We start from the raw sequence: 17,616 nt of genomic DNA on the forward strand, positions 1-17,616 counted from the left end.
CTCACCCACGCGCCTCCCGGCCCTGCGAGCTGGCCGCCTTCTCGCCTGCTGCGCTGGAAACGGAGCCTCCCAGGAGGATCACCGCTGCCCCTAAAAAAATAGGCTCGCGTCTTGGGCACCAGAGGAAGGAGACTGAGCGCGAAGCCAGAGACCCCACTTCTTCTATCGTCCTTTTGGGTCTCCCCAGCTCCCTGTCAGGTGGCGATTTCTGTGTCCTTTGCCTCTGTAGGAGCTGCTGGCCGGCCCTCTTTATCTGTCAATGGATAGAGAAATAGTCAATAAGTACTGGACGGGCCCCTGCGAAATACGATGCAGCTGGTCGGGTGGGGTCACACAGTCCACAGATTGTGAGGGAAAGATCTGTCACTGGATCGAGGACAGTAGGGGAGAGCAAAATGCTGCCCCAATCTGACAACAGGCCCATGGCTAGGAAATAAAGACTGGGTGAAATTACTCCAGAACACCCAGGGCTGTCATCTCTGGGTGGCAGAAGGTCAAACAACAGCAGTTCAGGCTGCTCAGAGCAAATGGGATCTGGTTTTCCAGTCTATCAGGACTGCCTGTACCTTTTCACTGCACGGAGACTTCAGCCATCCTCACAGTCAGGAATCTTTCTCTCTGCAAACAGCACTGGAGCACTTTCCAATCTATTCTGCTCCCGGCCGGACCACGCTGGGTGCCCTACAACAACATGAACCTAATTAAAAACCTAAGGAAGACCCGAACAATGAGACAAGAGATGTCAATAGTGGATGCGCAGCCGTTCTATTTCCTTAGTTCCGATGGCAAGTTATGGGCCAAAGGCTCTATTTGTAAGAATGACGAAGTAGCTGAGACCAGAGGGAAACTCAGTGGTAGTGCTTGCCCAGTAAGGTCCAAGGTTCCATCCCTACTGCTGTTTTAAAAATAAAGTAGCTGGGCTTGGTGGTGCATGTCTGTAATCCCCAGCCAGGAGGCTGAGGCAGGAGGATCACAGAGTTTGAGGCCAGCCTGGGCTACATAGTGAGTCAACCTGAAGTACAAAGGGAGACTGTCTCAAAAAAACCAGCTGAACAAACTTTCATTTTTATTTATTTATTTTTACTATATCTGTCTACAAGAAGATATAGATAGATGTATGAAAATGTGCTTGCCTGTAAAATTTGCATTTATAAATGTATTGCTCATGGGATCACTTGGGCCTGTACACATACCAATTAGCATGACCACTTCCATTTTAAAAACGAATCTAAAATTTTTATTGTATATATATTTTGTATTATATATACGGCTGTGGGTTGTAACAAACTATTGAAAATACTTGTGCAAATCTGTCTTGATATAAAGGAAAAGCAAAATATGTATAACATTAATACTTGAATGCCTCTGTGACTGATTTTATTTTCATTTAAAATATAAACTTTTTTGGTGAAAAGTATGCTCAATGTTTTTTCCCCTTCCCCATTCCCTTGTGAATACATTTTGTTCTATGTGACTTGGTTTGGAAATAGTTAACTGCTACTGTAATTTGCATTAAATAAAAAGTAGATTAGCCTGGAAATGAAACAAAACAACAAAAAGATCAGCCAAACAAAAAGAAGAAAGTAGCCAAGCATAGTTTTATACACCTATAATCCCAGCACTCTAAGAGGCTGAGGCAGGAGGATCACAAATTCCAGCCCAGCCTGGTGAATGTAGTGACAGCCTGTCTAAAAATGAAAAATAAAAAAAATAGTTTGGGGATATAGCTCAGTAAGAAGGCCCTGGGTTCAATCTCTAGTACTGAAAAGAAAAAAAAAAGTAGTTGAACAATGCTCAAAATACCTTCATTTGGAGCTGGGAATGTGTTAGATGCCTGTTATCCCAGCACTTGGGAGGCTGAGACAGGAGGATTGCCATGAGTTAGTTCAAGGCCACTTTAGGCTATGTTAGTATTTCAAGGCCATCCTGAACTACATAGTGAGACCTTGTCTCAACAGCCCCCTTCCCCCAAAAGAGATATCTTCATTTAATATAAAATGAATAATTAATAAATATTGTTTTATAATTTAATATCAACCTTTACTCTAAGATGTCTTAAATGCCTTATTTTCTACTTTTTAATTTAAAAAAAAATTTTTTTTTCAGTACGGAAGATAGAACTCAGGACCTCAGGACCTTGCACTTGTGAAGTAGGTGTGGCACCACTGAGCTAATCCCTGGCCTTCACCAAAAATTTTTTAAAGTACAGCTAAACAAATTAAAATACGCTGCTTTGAAAGAAAAAGCATCTGAAAAACAAACAGCATTTGCACTGAATGTCCACATTTCTGTTAAGGCACAGAGGGCTGAGGTGTCCCTGGTCTTGGCCTTGAGATCCCTGACTGGCTTCTCTGGACACCGGAAGCAGGAGCGCCAGGCCCCCCACGATCCTGGGATATGCAGAAGATGATCATTTCTCTTTCCTTTCTTTGTGCTCTTTCTTGGTCTTGTGTTTTTCTTTGTTCTTTTTATGTTTCTCTTTTTGAAGTGTCTCCTGTTTCTGATGAGCATCTGAAACACATGAACTGTAGGGAAAACAGATTATAAAAAATAAGCTTCTAAATTGCTGAGTTAGGAGTCTGACGTGGACGGAATGTCTCCCATTAAGGCAGAAATTCTGCCCTTTGATTTGCTTCGGCGTCAGTGTGGAACAGATCAGCACAGCACACCATCCTGCCGCCACAGCCAGGAAGGGGCCAGAAACCTCAGTGCAGGACCTGTGCAACCCAAGTAGGGTCCCGCCGTCCCTTACTGCCCGATGGACGACACAGTCGGAGATGAAGTCAGAGCCCAAAGCCCACGCGCCTGCGGTAACCTCAGCCTTAGGTGAGCTGGGCGCCAGACAAAAGCAGAGTCCTGGCTCCAGGCCCAGCCCTGTGGTTCTGGCGCATTGCCCAAGCTCTCCAAGTCTCTCTCCCCAGGGGTAACGAGAATCCCTACTCTCTTAGGGGCAAAGGGAGGATGAGCTAAGACCGGGCACCTGAGTCCCACAGCCCAGACTTTGGCACATAAATGTCAGCTCTTCATATATCGTCTTCTTTTTATAACAAATATTTTATAAGAATTTATCCTGTAGGTGGAAATACTAAAATGCAAGCATCAAAGCAACACAAAGGGGCCGGGATTAGCTCAGTGGTTCCAACGCTTGCTTCACAAGCGCAAGGACCGGAGTTTGATCCCTGGTACGAAAAACAAAAACAAAAAAAGAAAAAAAAAAAACCAGCATAATGTATGCAACAATAATAACTAAAGGGTGACGGGCATGGTGGTGCACACCTATAATCCCAGCACAGCCTGGGCTACATAGTGAGTTTCAGGTCAGTCTCAACTAAACAGTGAGACCCTGTCTTAACCCCACTCCCCCAAAACAAACAAACAACAAACCAAAGAATCTGGGGATAGTGGCACACTCCTATAATCCTAGCTACTCAGGAGGCTGAGGCAGGAGGATCATGAGTCTGAGGCCAGCCCAGGGAAGTTAGCAAGACTCTGCCTCTAAATTAAAAACAAACAAATAAATAAAATAAGGCTGGGGGTGAATTTCAGAGCAATCTCTGGATTCAATCACTCCCCCCTCCCCCCAAAAAAAGAAAAAGAAAAAGCTAAACAAGTTGCATAGGCCTATGGTAGAATCACCACCTCCATTCAGACCAAAATGTTTTCATAAATTGCTAATTTGCAGGTGATAAACAAACAAAAATCATGATAGTAGCAGTAGTACAAATCATTAAATATACTTTTGTTCTCCTAAAGAGAAGTTTCAAAATGTCTCAGGAGTGTGTCTGTTTTCCAAACCCAATTAACAAATGTCTCTATTTTTCTAGTCTTAAAGTTCTCAGTTATTTTAGAATTTGACCTCCCTTGATTTTTTTTCATGCTAGTTTTTGAAAACCATGTCCCCTAACTAACCCATACACCACATTATTATAAATCATTGTAGATATACCAAGGACATTCTGGAAAAGAATGGAAGAATAATAATGAAGGAATAATTATCTCACAAAATAGGTTCAAGGGCTGACACCAATTTTAAATTAAAGATATAAACAACTAAAGCAAAAGAGAAATACATTCCCTGCAGTTTTCCCAAACTTCATACTTTTCATACTTTCTAGCATCTCTCTGAAAGCAGGGCTAATTAACCAAATGTGGGTAATGTAGGAAAATATAAAGTGGATGTTGGAATTATATCCTATTCATATATTTGGGTCACATTATCAGATATTTGTTATGCAGCCTTCAAAGAGATGATAAAAACCAGTCTAAACATCTTATCAGGAGATGTCATTATAAAGTGGCACTGTGCAGGAGTTGCTCACAGATAGTGCAAGAGGATAACAGTATTTTCTTCTGAAAGAACTAGTTTTATTTTATTTGCTTCATTACCCAAAGTATAAGGAGAACTCTTAAAATATTCTTCTCCCTGCAGTTCCCCTCCCATCTTTATAAAAGTTTTACTTTTTAAAAATTTCTATAAATGATGAAACATAAGATGCTTAGGGTTCTACAATAAACATCTGAAAATGAGAAAGGGAAAAATTTAAAGGTCTCTGGCCCTTGTGAGCAACAGCTAGTGACCAGGCACTAGGTGGGGACAGTGGCTTTCGAAATGTGACCCAAAACAAAGAAACCAGAAGTGAGTAGGGTGGTGGGCCTGGAGCCCGATCGGAGAGCGGGGCGGGTGTGACAACGTGGTAGTGTCACACTGTCACACCTCCGGGAGACACGCGCTGACGCTGGCAGGAGAACCAAGGAGCTCGGGACTCACTGGGGCAGAAGGCGGAGGCGGCAGCACCGGACTCTTCCGTTCATCCCGCTGCCTGTTCTGTGTCGGGAAGGGAGGTACCGGGCGGCTCACTAGCTGAAAACACCAGAGCAGGACTTCCGCTCATTTGCCCGGTATTAGTACGTGTAAGTCTTTCATTAATGTCTTTGGCCACCAAACAATGTGCTGTCTTCACTTCGCCTAAGTAGCTCAGGCCTGGTGCTGAGGACGCAGCAGGGAACACAGCAGAGCCACCTCTGCCTTCGGGGACCCGGGAGCAGGGACGTGCGATACAGGAGGGCACCGAAGACCAGGTGCACTGAGGGGGTCCTGACGAGAGGCAGGGGTACCGTGGTCACCGCAGAGCTGAGGGTCAAACACATCCTGGGGGTGCATCTGAGAAGTTAACACAAACAAACAATGGCGTTAGACTAAATTCCACCCTGGAGAACTGGTGAGGACTAATTTCACTCAGAATAAAGAAAAGTAAAAAAGGAAAATAAACAAACATTAATAACCATGTTATTTAAAAGATGACTCTATTTTTAGATAGAAGAGAGAAAATTGAAAAACTATGCATCATAGCTGGGCATGGTGGTAACACACCTGTAATTCCAGCACACAGGAGGCTGAGGCAGGAGGCTCTCTGTGAGTTCAAGACCAGCCTGGGCTACATAGTGAGTTCCAGGTCAGTTTCAACTATATAGTGAGACGCTGTCTAAAAAAACCAAAACCAAAACAAAACAAAACAAAAACCCAAAAAACTAATGCATCAAAATGCAAAATGTTAACAGTGGTTATTTCTAAGAGGTAAGATTACAAAGGATTTAAACTATCTATGCTTCCTTTGTGTGTGTGTGTGTCTGGATATTGAACCCAGGGTCTTCAATTGAGCTATATCCTCAGCCCCTTTTTAAAAATTTAAAATTTTTTTCTCTATTTCAAGTTTGTTTATTATTGCTATTTTGTTGTTTCAAAAATAAAATGAGAGATACATTCTTTTAACTCAATGCTCAGAGTAAAATTTTTAAATTTTGAGGCAGGGTCCCACTAATTTGTTGCCCCTGCTGGGTTCAAACTTGTGATCTTATTGCCTCAGCCTCCCAGAGAGCTGGGATTATAGGTGTGTATCATCCTACAATGTGTATGACTTTGTCATTTAAAAATGGGGCTTTTTCCCCACAGATAAAAGAAATGGATATTTGAGTCACCTAAAAAATACTATTTTATATTTCCATGTAACCTTTTTTCTAGTGTGGTGATCTGAGCACTCTCTCGGTGTGGCACCTTTGGTACACTTGGCCCCAGTGTCAGATATCGCAACCTGACAGGAGAATACACTAAGGCTTAGATGGAAACTGTCCGGCCACCCAGGCATCCGGAAGTCCTCCCACCCTGCGCTGCGGGTGGGCTCCTCTCTCTGCCTGGAACTCCCAGTGCTAGAGCGAGCAGGCCAGGTTCAAGGCACGAGGGGCCCACAGTCCCGAGAACAGCCAGGCGGGTCTGATGGTGGCCCCATGGCCCATGATTTGTCCTACAGAGTGCGAAGCAGGAAGAGGCCCTGTGTGTGCCCTGACCGAACGGTTTCCGCAGTCCTACACCTCACCAACCAGGTTGAAAAAAAAAATTTCTTAGAAGAAATTGAATTCTTCTCAACTAGGGTATGTTGGAAAAATCAGTAATATCAAACGTAACTGTCCTACAATTACATACACATTTATATTAAATAGAAAAAATAGAAAAGAACTCAGCGGCTGGGGTGTGGATCAGGTAAAGCACCTGCCTAGCATGTGAGAGGCCCTAGGTTCTATACCCCGCATGGCAAAAATAGAAAAAAGAACTCTGCTCTACTCGATTAGAAATATAATGTTAAACATCATTTGTCGCGAGCTGCGACGTCAGGATCCTGCCAGCAGGGTCCCAAACCTGAAGGGAGGAAGACAGAGAGACGGGAGACAAGCCTTCTGCAGCAAGTCTAACTTTATTTCCACTATCCACACTACATACAGGCAAAAAATCACATGATTACAAGGGAAGTAATAAATCACGACTATCTTAACAGGGACCAGATGTCCTAGAAACAACTTATGGGCTGGCGCTGTCAGGTTATAAACTGAGGTATGTTATCCGTTGTTAGGGGCAATGGCACGTTTCACACGCCCCTCATGGTATTAGGTGAAGGAAGGTTCAACATGGCAGTGCTCATGCTAACGTACAAAGCTCTCAGCTCTCCATAATCATTGATCACTAAGTCCCTTCATTTAAGATCACAGACTGAACACCAATGTTTTCTCCTTAGGTCCCTGAGTCTGAGATACTGACGTACTTGTGTGCCACAGACATGGTTTCTGGCCATTAATCAGAAGTACAAAGGGTCCCCCAAAGTGAAATCAAGTACAGTAACTCTTTCCTCCTCCTCCTCCTCTTCCTCCTCCTCCTCCTTCTCCTCCTCCTCCTCCTTCATCCTTTTCTGAGACAGGGTCTCCCTATATAGCCTAGGTTGTCCTAAAACTTGCAACGATCCTCCTGCCTCAGCCTCCTGAGTGCTGGGATTCCAGGTAGGTGCCAGCATGCCTGGCTGAATATTTTCACCATAGAAATTGGCACATGCTACAATTCAGGATGCCCTGGTGAGCTGGATATTAAACATTTCCTAGCATGCCACTGAGGGGGCTTCGTGTGGACTATGATCTTTGGCCTAGCACTAGAAATCAAGTTGAAGGGACTCCTGGTCAACCTAGCCATTGAGACAGAGACAAAATTGCCCAGAGGCTGTTAACTGTTAAGATGGGGAGGGAGAGAGGAAGCCATCCAGGGAGAAATGAGGCATGAACAGTGGTGAAGTACCCCCGCAGCTCAATCCTACTGCCCCAATCTGCTGCTCTGCACGTGAAAGCAGGAGCCAAAGACACAGTCAGCACCCAAAAGAACCTCAGCAGCTAAGGACGTAGAAAGGAATACTTCTCTGGCATGGGTGAACTCTCTCACAGTGACACGGGCGTAGGGTCTGCCTCTAGGCTGTCCCTGTTTGGTTGCAGAGGAACAACCTAATTATCCCTCCTTGGCCCCTTTCCCCTCCCCTTCCGATGAGATGAGCCCTAAGTGAGAAGACTGCCGGCTACAAACTCGGTAGGTCGTGACTAGCGAGAGCGGGGAGCAATTTTGAACTTTAGAAATACTCTCAAAGTAAGGTTTTTTACACACTTAGGAACAGAGGTGGAGCTGGGGAGCAAAGATAAGGCAGGAGGACAGGACCCAGGAGAGTCTTGCAGTCAACTGGGAGTCACGAGAGAAAAGAGATCGCTAATCCTGCTCTTCCCCTAATGGCTCTGGCTTATCCCCGACCTTCCTCAAAGGTGGACACTTGCCTGCAGTTTCTAAATCCCCAGACGCTTTGCTTCTCAGAAATGTTCACCATGGCTCACCCCTTCTTGGAGCAAACTCTCGTCCTGATGCCAGGGTTTGCTCTCCTCTGCCTGCTTCTGCTTTTTATTCAACTTGAAATTGGAAGGCTCCTGGAGGGCTCCGTGATAGGTCTTCTTTCCTTCTCATCCTGCACTCTTCCCCCGAGCGAGGCCATCCTCCCCGTGACTCTGTATCTGCAGCTCCACTCAGATGTCACCGCAAGCCTGAAGACAAACGTCCCACCCAGTCTGAGCGTCTCTCATATTTGGTAACTTCAGATACGGGTACCCGGTGGCCAGTGTCCTTCGCGACACCACGTGAGGACAAAGACACGAGGAGAGCTCACATGTGACGATGCAGGCTGGGCTGGAGCTGTGCGGCTGCAGGCCAAGGGACCCTGAAGACACCCCCAGGAATTCTGGCCTCAGCTGAGAGACTGGGGAGAGAGAGCGAGCTCCACTCCGTCTCAGCGCACTGGGGCCCTGCCCGCATTTTGATTTCGGACATCGGATTCCTGAGCGGAGGGACAAGACATTCCTGTCCTCTATGCCACCCAGTCCCTGGCCGTTCGTTACCACAGCCTGGGTGGGGAGGGCTTCTTCTTCTGACTGCTGTGGGTTTCTGTTTCATCACACAGATGGTTTCATTGTACCATGTCTGGGCATTTCCAGGGTAAATAACCACGCTTTTAGGGTATTTCTAAAGTTCAAAATTACTCTCCACCCTTGCTAGTCACAACCTACTGATTTATAGCCAGCAATCTTCTCACTTAGGGTTTATCGCAGCTGGAAGGGGAGAGGAAAAGGGTATTGGGACTTGTGGAAAGGGGACAAAGTGGGACAATTAGGTTGTTTCTCTGCAGCCAAACAGGGACAGCCTAGTTATCCCACCTCGTCCCCTTTCTGCAAGTCCCAGTGGGTTGCAGTGCCCTTCAGGCTGCCTCTTCTTCGCTGTTGCTCTGGAGGAAGGGTCTGTCTCTCTCGGGAGGCCCTGGTCACCGGCTCTGTGGCCAGCTCGGCATTCACCTTTTAAGGGCAGGGGGTGTCCATCTGAGTCCAGAGCCCAACTGAATTACTGACTAGTTCCCTGTAAGACCGTTCCTTACGCCTCCATCTGGGTCTTCTCACTTACTCAGAGGTGGGTGGGCGAAGTGGGTGGCACCTGCAGTGACCCCGTTATAGGGCCCTGTCAGCTCTTCCCAAGGTCTGCCCGGCACTCTGGGGACAGAGGACTCGGACTGGGAAGACAGGATATTCTTCCAGGGATGAACCCCTTCGTGGCACGTGGAGAGATGGCCTTCCTTCCTGCTCTGGAGGACGTCTGTATCCAGTGTGCTGTACACCTTCCTACATGGCCAAGGGTAATTAGGGTCGTGGTGGAATTAAAGTTGCTAAGCAATGATCTTTTTTTTTTTTTTTTTGTATTGGGGATCGAACTCGGCTCCTTGCGCTTGTGAGGCAGGTGGTGGTGAAACCACTGAGCTAAATCCCCGGCCCGCTAAGCAGTGATTTTGAGATAGAGAGATTATCCTAGATTCTGGATGGGCTGATGCTTTCAAAAAGTATCTCTAAAAATAGAAGAGAGCTGGGCAGGGTGGTACACACCTGTAATTTCAGTACTCTGGAAGGCTGAGGCAGGAAGATTACATATTTGAACCCAGCCTGGTAAGTTCGAGACTTAGTGAGATCCTGTTTCAAAATTAAAAAAAAAAACAAAAATCAAGAAAGAGCTGGGGTTTGGTTCGGTGCAAAGGCCTTGGGTTCAATGCTCAGTATTGGAAAAAAAAAAAATCACATTCTAGCTATTGGTTCCAATGACTTCAAGGTCATGACCTTCTAGATAAGAAATGTAGGCTGCTCAGATAAAGAAGGGGGCTTTACATATTTCAGGACAGTGACTAAGAGAGGTTTGGTGTGTGGCTGGTTTCACATGGAACTCAGTGGGGAGTTGGGCAGAATACAGTCATCATGGACACTTGGGCTTTTTTTTTTTTTTTTTTTTTTTTTTTGAGACAAGCTTGTGCTCTGTTGCCTGTGGCGGCGCTCAAGTGATCTTCCTGTTTCAACCTCCCCAGGAGCTGGGAGTGTTGCTGCCATGCTGGCTAAGGCTTCTATTTTCTGAGAGCATGGAGATGCTCCACCACTCCCTAACTGATAGGGAGTTTCCCTCCACCCGGCCCTGCAAACAAAATGGGTTCATGCTGAGCACGTTGCACACTAAGATTCCAGATTCCCTGCAGGAAAGGAGCGTAAATCATGCTGTTTGCACAGTCAGCCCAGCAGACCTGCCTTATCAGTTTCTTGTCCGTCCCCATAGCCAAGGCCCCAGGGCTAGCCAGGGGTCAGCCTTGGCTGCAGACCTTCCTGAAGACGCTAAAGCATCCAGTGACAATTCAGTGGAGAATGGGACACTCTCTCACCCCAGGTGACTCTTTACCTAGGAAAACATGTTAGCTTCATGGTGAAGAATTCTGCAAATGTCTCCTGAACTCAGTGGCCAAAGTCTTTGTCACAAATAATGGAACCCTGGCTGTCATCCTGGTGGCCAGGTTGGGAAGAGGTGTCAGCTCCTGAGGGACCCCTGTTCGCTTATGTGTCGCCAGGGGAGGCCTCATGTTTTCTTTCCAGTTTGGGATCAGTGCCAGCTTCTACCAGGGTGCTCTGAGGGATGGGAACTTCCAAGACTCAAAAGGTTCAGAGAGGCCTAGAAAGTCAGGCTTCAGAGAATCAATCCGGGTGACACAGTTCTGTGTGTCAAAAGTCTTTCCCAGCTAGGCTTCTGGCTTTTGATCTAATAGAGGCACTCAACTCCCTGCCTCTACCCTCCATGCCTGGAGATGAAACCCAGAGCCTTCCACATGCTAAGCAAATGCTCTATCGTTGTCTTGCCAAATTGCAGAGGCTGGCCTCAAACTTGAAATCCTCCTGTCTCAGCCTCCCAGAATGCTGGGATTACAGGTCTGCACCACCACCCCTGGCTCAGTGTTCATAACTTGAAGTTGGGCTTCACTTGAATAGTTTTTATTTGTTCATTTTTCTTTAGAATTTCCAAGCACTTTTACTTCCTTAAATTCATTTTAAGTTTTGGTTTTTTTTTTTTTTTTTTTTTTGGTGGAACCCAAGGCTTCATCATGCTGCACAAGGCCTCTAACGCGGAGCTACACCCCCAGCATCCCAGTCACTTTCAGATTTGCATGCAGACTTTCATCTAGAAGTGGTGGACGCACAAGCCTCCTAGAGCACTGGGATCATAACTATGCGCCACCACGCCCGGCTGCCACTTGACTAGACAGTTCCATCGTAGACGCCCTTTCCAGTTGGCGTTTACATGTGATCCAGGTGGTCCAGCAGCATCCACAATGTGTCACAGTTTAGAGCCCAGAGAGGTCCTAAGTCTGAAATAGTGTCGGAGTCCAAGGTCACTGCTCATGGGTTCATTTTCATTTTAGCACAGCACTGAGCCCACAGCAGATCACACTGGGTTGTGGCTTAGGGTCAGCGCAGGCAATTTGGAGCTGGCGATGCAGAATCCAGAGGAGCCAGAAAAGCAGCCACAACCCACAAGGGTGCAGACTAGACAGGCTGTGTCCCCAGCCCAAGTGACAGCAAAGCTACCTCACCCATTTCTATCTTGTCTGTTTTAAAGCTCAAATTGACCCTCTTAAGAACATACCCACATTGCAGTCAGATATGGTGGCACAGGCCTGTAATCCCAGCACTCAGGAGGCTGAAGCAGGAGGATCGCTGTGAGTTGGAGGCCAGCCTGGGCTACATACTGAGTTCAAGACCAACTTGAACTACATACTAAGACCCTGTCTGAAAAAGAAAAAAAAAAACACGCACACCTTCAAGAGGGTGAGAACACAGCCACAGATGGAGAGAAAATATTTGCAAAAGGCATTTATGACAGAGGACTGTTGTCCAAAATATACAAGAGCTCTTAAAGATCTGTGGTAGGAACATGAGTAGGAACCAGGCCGAGAAACGGACAGAAGGACCTGAACAGATACCTCACCCAAATAATCACATGAACAGACCACACTCTGTCCTGGGGGGCGCCAATTAAAACAGCAACAACAGGCTGCGGATTTAGCTCACTGACACTGCGCCTGTCTCGCAAGCTCAAGGTCCTGAGTTCGATCCCCATACCGCAAACAAAACAAAACAAAAAAAGCAGCAATGAGATACTGGTGTCCAACTGTCAGAGTGGCCCAATGTAAGACCTAGTTCCTTATTTCCACTCCACTGAGTTTGAACAGCCCGAAGTCCTCCAAGAGGCTGGGCCCACTGAGGAACAAGAATCACCAGGAGAGGAACACACCAATAAGAAGACCTTTATTAGTCTGGCCAGATGGCACTCTGGGAACCAAGTAGCTCAGAGAGGCACTAGCTCAGGGGCTGAGGTCCTTTTTATAGGGTTTTTCTAAATAAAAAGTTCAAACATAGGTGAGGGCATTCAAGAAATACCAGGGGATAAGATTCCAAACACACTACTTATCTTATGCAGGAAATGTTGTATGGTCACCTTTTATTATACCATTTGTCCCTGGGTGGGCTGTTAACCAAGTTAGCAATTAGCATATGAAAGTTTGTTTGTAGTTTGAGCAGCTCTTTCTTGATGTTTGGGAAGGAGAGGGGAAGCAGTCTCTGGCCTATTAGCAGGCCAGCACGGAGTCACTTTAGCTCAGCCAGGTCCCACACCAAGTCCAAGACACTGGCCACGCTAAATGCCAGTGAAGGTGTAGACCAACAGGACTCACATTTCTGGCTGCTGGGGATGCCAAACGGTAGAGTCACTGAGGAAAACAGTTTGGCGGTTTCTCACGATACTCTCACTGCATGAGCCAGGGACCACGCTCCTTAGTATTTCCCTGAGGGAGTCGAGCAATTGTGTCCACACAAAAACCTACGCTTGCTTGTCTGCAGCAGCTTTATTCCTAATTGCGCGAAGCAATCCGGATGTCCTCAGTAGGGGAATGAATAAACTGGTAGATGCAGGCGGTGGAACATTACTTAGCACTAAACAAAATGAATTATCAAGCCACAAAAAGACACAAAGGAGTCTTAAATGCAAAATTCTTTGCATATTTTGATCACCCCTTGTATGTCAACAGTAAAATAATCAGTGGCTGTCGAGGGCCGGGGGAAAGAGGAATGAACAGGAGGCACAGAGAAGATTTGTAGGCAGTGAAACTGTTTTCCCCTGATGGTAATGGTGGACATGCATCATGACGGCTGTGCTAAGACCCAGCGAATGGAAGACACTGAGAGTGAACCCTAACACAAACTACGGACTGAGGGTGACAAGGAAGTGGCAGGGCAGGTCTCAGGGTACCGAATGCCCCAGGCTGGAGGGGCGTGGGAGAGCAGGAGGGGTGTATGGCACAGGCATAAGGGAACTCTGTGCCTTCCGCTCCGTTTTGCAGTATACCAGAAGTGCTGCAAAGAATAAAGTCTACCCAAAGAAATGAAAAAAGCAAATCAAACAAAGGCAAAATACTTTTTCAGATATATAAAAAAACATGCTCACCAGCCTGGAAAATCAGTATCCTCGAAGGGTCAGGGATTTGATTTTGACAAGGGCTTATCATCCAACTACAAATTGCTTTTCAAAACTCCCAAAGCGCATTTCTACCTGAGACCGCATCTCTTTGTGTGGTTTTCTACCCCTCCAAGGGTCCAATGGTCCAAACCATAGTAAAAACCATCACTTGTAGAGACTTGTACTTGTTTCTAACATTCAAAGTATTCAAATACCAGGGTTCTTGTTGAGGGCAAAAAACAAGGGGGTTGCTGTACACACACAATTCTTTTTCCAGCGTTCTCTGATCACATGATCTCAAACGTACGCATCAAACGCAGCCAGGCAAGTGTTCCCGCCTGAGCCACAGCCCCGGTCCCAAAGCAGCTTTCCCTGTTACTTGTTCCCCTCGCTGCAGGTTTACTGCAACCTCCAGCAGAGAATCAGTTCTTGCAGGGTTCACACAGCTGTCAAGAGACCACAGCGGGGACAAAGGTGGGCAGCAGCAGCTCCAGGCTGAGGAGCTACCTCCTGTACATGTCCCCACACCTTCTTTTTCCTGTCTGGCTTGTCTGAAGTTTTGAGTCAGCATTGGAAATGGACTTAACCATTTTCTTTCTCAACTGGAGAACACAGCAGTGCAACCTTTTAAAGTTAGTTTACCTTAAACTTATTTGGGACATGAACTCTTTCTTCTCCCACAGGGTAGAAAGCAGTTACAAAGTGGTTTTGTTGTTGTTGTTGTTTTGTACCTCAGATTGAACCCAGGGCCTTCACACAGAAGGGCCTTCACACATCTTCAGCCATTTTTTCTGTTTTTATTTTGAGACTACAACTAAGTGGATACGTTGCTCAGACTGGGATCAAACTTGTCATCGTCCTGCCTTAGCCTCTCAGAGTGTTGGGATCACAGGTGTTTGGCGCCGTGCCTGGCTTCTCTGGGCTTCTTCTCAGGCGGACACCACTCAGGCACCTGAATTGTGTCATCTCACTTCCCCATCTCCCTTTCTCCCCGATACAGGCATGTTTTAGTCAGGCTCTTTCTAGCAAGTCCCACTGCTGCCACTACTGTGTGTGCGTGTGTGTTGTGCTTTCACCCCAAATCATCCTCATGTTCACCTGTTTGTCAGAACTCATGGCACCGAGTCCATAGTTCTACTCACATTTATTTACTGACATTTATTTTGACGGTGCAGGAAGGACACACAATTGGGTCCTTAGAAGCAAGCGGAGCTGGAGGAATCACTCACAGGTCCTTTGCCCTCTGCTTGCATGGCAGTAACACGTGCATGACATCCAGGGATGCTTCTCAGACTCTGGACTCATGGTGTTCACGGGCTCTGGTCTGAGGGCACCCTCTGCCTGGCAGAGGAAACAGTGGGGAGCACCCAGAGCACAGGCTCCCGGAGGCAGCCCAGGGGCCGCCTCTCGAGCAGCCTTCTCCAAGGAAGGCACAGGCCCCTTCTGGACTCGAGGTTACTGAATCAATGAGAATGCTTTGATTTTGATGGTTGCATGGTAAATATGTAGGAATATGTCCTTATTTTAGAAAACACACATTTAAGAATTGTGTAGGGGTACGGGCCGGGGATTTAGCTCAGTGGTGCTGTACCTGCCTGACAAGTGCAAGGTCCTGAGTGTGATTCCCAGTACCAAAAAGAAAAAGAAAGAAAGAAAGAAAGAGAAAAGAATTGTATAGGAGTAATATTCATAGGGTATCAAGTTGCAAATATACTCCTAAATTTTTTGGGCAGGGGTTCCTTTAGGGCTGGGGTTGTAGCTCAGGGGTAGAGTTTTTACCTAACATAGGTGAGGCTCTGGGTTTTACCCCAGCACATTAAAAAAAAAGTTCTTTATATCATACCTATAACTTCTTTAATATATAAAATACATTCTAAAAATAACATAAACCAGGCATGGTGGCGCATGCCTGTAATCCCAGCACTCGGGAGGCTGAGGCAGGAGGATTGCTGGGAGTTCAGGACTAGCCTGGGCTACATAGTGAATTCCAGGTCAATCTCAACTACACAGTGAGACCCTGTCTCAAAAATAAATACATAAATAAATAAATAAATAAATAAATAACGTAAGTCAGGCATGGTGGTGCAAACTTGTAATCCTAGCACTTTAGGAGGCTGAGGCAGGAGGATTGCAAGATTGCAGTCTGGGCAATGTAGTGATTTAGTGAGATCCTGTCTCAAAATAAAATATAATAAAAAAGAGCTGAGATGTCACTCAAAGCGAAGGCCCTGGGGTTTTTTCCTGGGTACTGGGGGAAGAAAAAGAGGTGGGGCCTTTGGGAAGTGACTGAGCCGTGACAGATCCACCCTCATAAAATCAGATTAGTGCCTTGTGATGGTTGATTGTGGCAAGTGTTGGTTGTTATAAATTACCAAGCTTAATGATTTTTGTTATAGCAGCTCCAAGGGACAAAGGCAATGAAGTGCTACTACTGATAATTGTCAGGCAATGATTTCCACCTCCCCATTCCTGTAAATGTTCATCTCACATTCCTCATATTAGAATTCCCCCAGGGCCTGGCGTGGGGGTACAACCTGTAATCCCAACACTTGGGAGGCTGAAGCAGGAAGACCGCTGCAAGTTTGAGGACAACCTGCACTACACAGTGAGTTCAAGGCCAATCTGAACTACATTTGGAGACTCTGTCTCAAAAAAAAAAAAACCCCAAGGGCCAGGGATTTAGCTCAGTGGTGCCTGCTGCCTGCCTCACAAGCACAAGGTTCCAAGTTGGATCCCCGGTACCAAAACAAACAAACAAACAAATCAAACCAAATTCCCCTAGATGACTCCAGAATGTCTTCAAGGGCAAAACTGTTTGCCCACACTACATCTGGTCAGGGCCTTCAGCTATACTTTACACTGTCACAATCTTTTTTCCCCCCTTTTCCTGTAGTACTAGGAATTTAATCCTGGCTTTTGTACTGAGCTACACCTCCAGCTTCCCCGCCTCAACCTTGTCTTTTTAAATTTTGAGGAAGGGTCTCACTAAGTCACAAAGTTGCCCTGGCTGGCCTTTAACTCGTTTTTTTTTTTTTTTTTTTTTTTTTTTTTTTTTTTTTTTTTTTTTTGTACCAGGGATTGAACTCAGGTCCTTTCGCTTGTGGTGGAACCACTGAGCTAAATCCCCAGCCCCTCTTGGCCTTTAACTCTTGATCCTCTTGTTTTAACCTCCCAGGTGCTGGGTTACAGGAGTGTGCTACCACACCTGGCTTCCAATACTTCTGTTGTTTTGTTTTGAGACAGGGCCTCGCTGTGTAAGGCTGACCCTCCATCATACCTTGCTTACTGCATTTTTGACTTGGGATATTTTCAGGGTGTGCTGGGTTTATTAGGACGCTGCCCCATGGGTTCTGGGGAGCATCTGCACTGGAGGGCGTGGCTGGAGGCCCGATCCACTCCCGTTAGGCAGACAGGGAGAACACATCCGAGCCACAGGGTGCTCTGCTCGGCTGAGACCTGAACGTCTCCTTCCTCCCCCAGCAGCAAGGCTATCAGTGATCCTTGGATAGATGGAGGCTGTCACTGCAGGGCTCCTTGTCACCCTCACAGCTATGAGGTCTTGGTGCAGGGTTACTTTGACACCATCTCCCTCCTTTTCTCCACCTACATCCACCTAACACATGTGCTGCTGACTGACAATCTTATCTGCATCAATAATTTCCTCCCGGTCTTGGGCAATAATATTCGAACTCTTCCATCTCCTCTATCAGGAGTTGTTTTCTTCTGCATTTTCCCCTTTTCATCTTGTTCCTCTAAACCACGTAGTTACTAAGGAAGTGGCACTGAGTTTCTATGAAAAAGATCTGAGGGCCTGGGATTTAGCTCAGTGGCACAGAGCCTGCCTGGCAAGCACAAGGTCCTAAGTTTGATCCCTGGTACAAAAAAAAAAAAAAAAAAATCTAAAG

At 46.2% G+C, this 17,616-nt stretch overlaps 1 protein-coding gene across 4 annotated transcripts in view; it reads right to left on the minus strand.

Moving 5' to 3' along the window:
* Window positions 1-2,234: 2,234 nt before the first annotated feature.
* Fbxo27 (F-box protein 27) overlaps window positions 2,235-17,616 on the minus strand; it is a 21,266-nt gene continuing 5,884 nt past the window's right edge. Inside the window, exons 4-5 of one of the 4 annotated variants that reach the window (XR_004518008.1) lie at window positions 4,769-5,161; window positions 2,235-2,525 (exon numbers count right to left, since the gene is read on the minus strand). Coding sequence is in view for 1 of the 4 variants with exons in the window: in XM_010632850.3 (XP_010631152.1) it covers window positions 4,976-5,161 (186 nt within the window). In the remaining 3 variants the exon portion in view is untranslated. Of the gene's footprint in view, window positions 2,526-4,387; window positions 5,162-17,616 lie in introns of those variants that run through there. The other 3 variants (XR_004518007.1, XR_781973.3, XM_010632850.3) reach the window with 3 other exon arrangements.

This window comes from Fukomys damarensis, unplaced genomic scaffold (genome assembly GCF_012274545.1).
Source record: "Fukomys damarensis isolate Sample0158 unplaced genomic scaffold, DMR_v1.0_HiC HiC_scaffold_19, whole genome shotgun sequence".
Classification (NCBI taxonomy): domain Eukaryota; kingdom Metazoa; phylum Chordata; class Mammalia; order Rodentia; family Bathyergidae; genus Fukomys; species Fukomys damarensis.